A 4,783-nucleotide genomic window follows, 5' to 3' on the forward strand; every position below is an offset into this window, starting at 1 on the left:
CGGGGAGCTCCCCAGGAGCCGCGGGCCGCGCACTCAGTAGCCTTCTCGGACCCCATCCAGAAGCCCCGCCGGGCCGCCCGGGGCTGCCTTCCAGGCCAGCCTGCTAGGGGACCCGCGCCCACCCTCCCTCTTTGGGCCTGGCGCGGGCGCCCAGGCTCCCTCTCTCCGGCCACAGTGAGCCTCGCGGACCTGCTCGCGACTCTGGCCGGGCATCCCGCGCCCGTCCCTCCGGCCCACTCCTGCTCCGGCCCCTGTCGCCGTCTCACCCCTCGCGTGGTCTCTGGGCCGCGGCCTGCGCTGCACAGGGCGCCGGCTGTGTGTCGGCCGTGTCACTCCACAGCGATAGGTGGGCACTGGACAGCCCGGGTCCTGGGTCAGCAGGGCGTGTGCCTCCTGGGCAGCCGCCCGTCGGGCCTGTGCTGGCCTGGCCCTCCACTATGCAAGGCCGACAGGAACTGGGCGGCGAATCTCTGAGCGGCCCCGCGGGGGAGGCAGGCGAGGATTCCCTCCCACCTGCGCCTGGGAGTCGGAGTGGTGACGCTTCGGGATGGATAGGGACCTGCTCAGACCTGCCCCCCTCAGATGGGAAGGCCGGCGTCTCCGGGCACGCGGAGGGCCATTCTGCCTGCACCACCTGTAGCCTGGGCGCAGAGGAACACAGCAGCACGTGGGGGGAGTTCGAAGGCTTCCGGGAGTCTGCAGCCAAGTCTGGACCCTGCTCTCCGTCCCTTGAGCCCCTGGAGAGGCCCACAGAACCTCAGCGTCCCAGAACCGCTTCTGCCCCAAAGGAGTGTGATTCTCACCAGCCGTGCCGGGGTGGACCTCGGGTGACAGGAACTGCTGCTCTCCGACCTTCTGAGGTATTTCTAGAGTACTGTTGTCGCCATGTTGAGTGGGACGTGCTTTATACAGCCAGAGGACTGCAGCCCAGGAGGCTTTGGTGCACTGGCCCTGAAAGGGCTGCAGCCTCAGAGGGGCTGCTGCTCTCCTGACCTGTGTCCCTGGCCATGAGCTTGGTGTTCCATCCTCCTGAGGCCGGGGACAGAATGAGGGGGCAGAGCTGCCGAAATGGGTTGCTCCAAGGCCAGGTGCAGCCACCGAGCTGGGCCGCTTTCTCTGACCACTCCTCCCCAGGCCTGTCCACACCCCTCAGCTCCAGCTCAGGGCTTGTGAGGAAGGAGCCTTTTGGCTACTTGTGAATCTACAGTTAGTCCTGGAAAGTCTCAAATCACACAGACACATTTTGGTTTCCCCTGACGAACTGGGTGGTACCCAGTGCCAGGGCTTGTTTGTAGCGTCCAGCCCTGGTGTTCACCTTCTGGCCTCTGAGCCTTCTCTTTCTTGTCTTCCTCTTCTTTCATTGCTCCTGCTTCTCCCCACCTCTTCCCAAGAGGCTCATCAAAAACACTGAAAGAAAAGATGAGAAGTAAAACAAGGAAGGAAGGAAATAAAGGTGCCACAGTTCTCAAGGCTGGGCTGTTTGTTTTCTAAACCAGTCAAGGTCTCCCTGGGCCCCCCGATAAGACCCACAGGTGGCTCTGCTGCAATGCTTATTTTGAAAGCAGGACTTTCTTCTAACATGATGGACATATTAGGGAACATCTGAGTCTAATTCCATGTTCACAAGAAACAGTAGGTGAACGCAGAAAGCGGCACCTCTGGGCTGAGATGCGTTGGAATACACGAGACTAGCACACGTAATCTGTTGTCCACCAGCACCTTGGTTTCTCATGCCCACTCACGCTGGAGTCAGCCCCCACCAGCTCAGCAGCCTCCTCCCCACACTCACACAAACCCAGCCTGTGCCTCATCCTTGCTGGGTGCAGGCTGTGCTTGTCATAGTGGAGAGGGAGTTCTTAGCCAGCTAGTATGGGAGTCAGTTAGAAGCTAACGTACTAGGCGGCATCTTCTTCGTGCACCTCTGACAAGGCTGGAATGTCATGCTCCCAGCCTACTTTCCCCACAAGCCCTGCAGAGCAGTGACTTGTAGGAACACGCACATCAGGAAATAGAAACACTGAGGATATAGTCAGTAACAAATTTCATGTGTACCAAAATTGTTTATTTGCAATAACGTCACATCGTGTGTATATTTCTAACTTTGGTATGTTTTTATCTTTTAGCCCATTCTCAGCTGTGAGGCCATTTTTAAGTTTGCTTTTCAAGAAGCCACTGTCCAGCAGGCACCTGAAGATGTGTCCACCTTAGGCCATTTCCTAGGAATGAGCAGTGAAGAGAAACCTGAACTTGAGCCTGTACATAAATTGTGGTAATGAACTTAAATTGGTTCTGCATCTTCCCTAGAGCAACTGAATTGTGCTTGTGTGTGATACAGGGGAAGTGAGCTCTGTCTCTTCTGTACAGAGCGTCATCTCTCCTGCTCTCTGGGGGCTGTCGGTTCCTGAGGAAGGGTGACATAGGTTGATGCTCTCGCCACAGCCCCTCTGCTCTGACCCATGTTCAGTGCCCCTCCCAGCTCACAGGGAATGAGCCAGACCTGAGCCCCAGCTCCCCTAGTGATGCGAGGGCTGGGACTCAGAGCCAGGGACCTGGCCTCCAGGGGCTCGAGGGACCGAAAGGTCCCAGCTGCCAGCTGCCTCAGTCCTCAGCTAGTGGTGGAAAACGCACCCAGAGCAGCAGAGGCCGCTGTGCCCCAGGGCCTGTTGTCATTGCTCTTGCGAGCCACCAGCCTGGCCGAGGATCCTGGTGGCGCACATGCAGTTTGCTGATGGCCATTCTCTAAGGATGTAGTTTCAGTGGACACTGAGAGGGAAACGGACTTGAGGGGACTGAGCATCAGTGGTTGAGAGCTTAAGATAAGCTAGCCCAGGGCCCATGGGGAGGGAGGCCAAGGCTGGTGTGGGCCGGCTTCCCCATCCTGCGTGTGGCTGTTATGCTGCAACAGTTTGTACATGTCTGTGCAGGCCTAGACATAGCCAGCGCTCTGCAGACAGGTTGTTCTCAACTCCAGCTGTGGCCCCTCATGGCCTCTGCTAGTGTTTCCCCTAGTGCCCACCCAGGCACCTTCCACAGGAGCTTGGGGCCGAGGTCAGGAGCCCGGAGGCCAGGGCATCCTAGAGCACAAGCCCTGGGGAAGCTCCCCGTAGTGTGGTCCCAGTGGGGCAGGGGCTGCGATGGCAATGCTGTCACTGTCCCCAGCAGCATGGCTGGAGGGTCCTGGGCATCAGGACTCATGAGACAGAGGTGAGGGGAGTATAAGTGACTCCCTTGCACCTCATCTTCTCCCATCATTATCTGGGTGCTGTTTCCGTCCTGGTGGTGATCTTCTTGGGGCAGCCACTCAGTCCCCATGGTCTGTGGACTAACGTGGCATGGCACATACACTCCTCTGCATGTTTATCTATTCTTTCCTCTGAACATTCACTGTCCATGGTCCGTGACTGCCTGTTGGACCCGACACAGTTCAGTGCTGGCAGCCGACTGTCCAGGAGCTGCTCCGTTGGAGATGAGGCAGGGAGGGGGGCACTGCTGGCCCAGGCGGGTACTGTTGCTTGGCAAGTATGCACACAAACAGGACACGGAATGGTCAGGGCTCTCAGGGAATGCTCTTGAGCCCCTGGAGCCAGGACCCCATAGGGACTCATGTGAGGGTGAGCCCCTATGCCTGAGGCCGTGTTCCAGGTTCCCTCTTAGTGGTAGCATCTGTTTTCCAGTTCTGAATCTAGAAAGCTCTGGCGAGCCCTGCAGAACACAGACACTACATGTGCCTCACGGCGCCCCTGGAGCGAGTCCCGCTGCCAGCAGAACTTCCTTCTTGTTCTTGGGGTGGATGCTGCTCAGGTGAGGCTCCTGGGCATGGGTTGGACTTCCCTGTAGCCGGCAGTCCTGTGGCTAGCACACCCCGAGCCCACCTGTCCGGGGCACATGCTAGTCTGCAGCAGAGAGCAGCCAAGGTCTTGAGGCACTGGCTTCAGGGCTGAGGCAATGGCGGGCGGTGGGGAAGTGGGCGGTGCTCACCTGACCTTAGCAGTGCACGGTCACGAGTCTCCTGCCCAGGCAAGACTCCTGCGGGAGCAGGCACGGGAAACAGACATGGAGACACACTGCACATGGATTCAGTGGGTAGTGGAAGAGGGGGCCGTGGCAGAACCCCACGAAGTGTCACGCTGCCGGGTGGGGGTCGCCCAGGGACAGGCAGAAACACTCCCTGTCTGGGGGCTGTAGGCTGCCAGGGCGTGTCTGCACGAGGTGCGACGAAGTAGGGACGTGGGGCTGGGGCCTGAGGTGGGCACACAGGACGAGGGGGCAGGCCCCGGTATGGCCACGTGGCATGTGAGAAGTTGGGCGGCTTTCGTGGAAATGCCTTGCGGGGCAGCCCCCCTTGGGTTCCCTGCCACTAGGAGCTTTTCTGTCCTCTCAATAAATCCTGCCTTCAAAAAAGAAAATACCTTGCAGTGTGGCAGACAGTCCTGGCATGGAGGGGATGGGTCAGGCAGGGTATGATGGCTTATTAAAGCCACTGGTGGCGCCGTAAAGGCCCTAGGTTAAACCCCTCATGCCTGAGGCAGGAGCCAGCAAAGCCCAAAGCAGAAGATGGGGAAGGCTCCAGAAGCCATCGGCCTGAGACTGGCAGACCATGCAGTGCAGCCTGTCGGGTCCACATGCCATATCTCACGTCAACTCCTGAGCTACCAAAGACAGTGTGAGCTAGAGGGGGGCAGTTTGGCCATCAAGACTACAAAGATCATTTTCCGTTCTAAAGTGTTACTTTTTTTTTTTTTTTGAGTCGGAGTCTCACTCAGTCGCCCAGACTGGAGTGCAG

At 58.5% G+C, this 4,783-nt stretch overlaps 1 protein-coding gene across 1 annotated transcript in view; it reads left to right on the forward strand.

The window, feature by feature from the left end:
* Positions 1–2,055: 2,055 nt before the first annotated feature.
* Positions 2,056–4,783, forward strand: part of CUNH14orf79 (chromosome unknown C14orf79 homolog) — a 4,545-nt gene continuing 1,817 nt past the window's right edge. Inside the window, exons 1-2 of the mRNA XM_021711074.1 lie at positions 2,056–2,269; positions 3,675–3,801. Coding sequence (XP_021566749.1) covers positions 2,223–2,269; positions 3,675–3,801 — 174 coding nt within the window. The 5' untranslated portion in view covers positions 2,056–2,222. The remainder of the gene's footprint in view (positions 2,270–3,674; positions 3,802–4,783) is intronic.

Source organism: Carlito syrichta, unplaced genomic scaffold (assembly GCF_000164805.1).
Source record: "Carlito syrichta isolate Samal-C Ts95f unplaced genomic scaffold, Tarsius_syrichta-2.0.1 Scaffold301850, whole genome shotgun sequence".
In the NCBI taxonomy this organism is placed as follows: domain Eukaryota; kingdom Metazoa; phylum Chordata; class Mammalia; order Primates; family Tarsiidae; genus Carlito; species Carlito syrichta.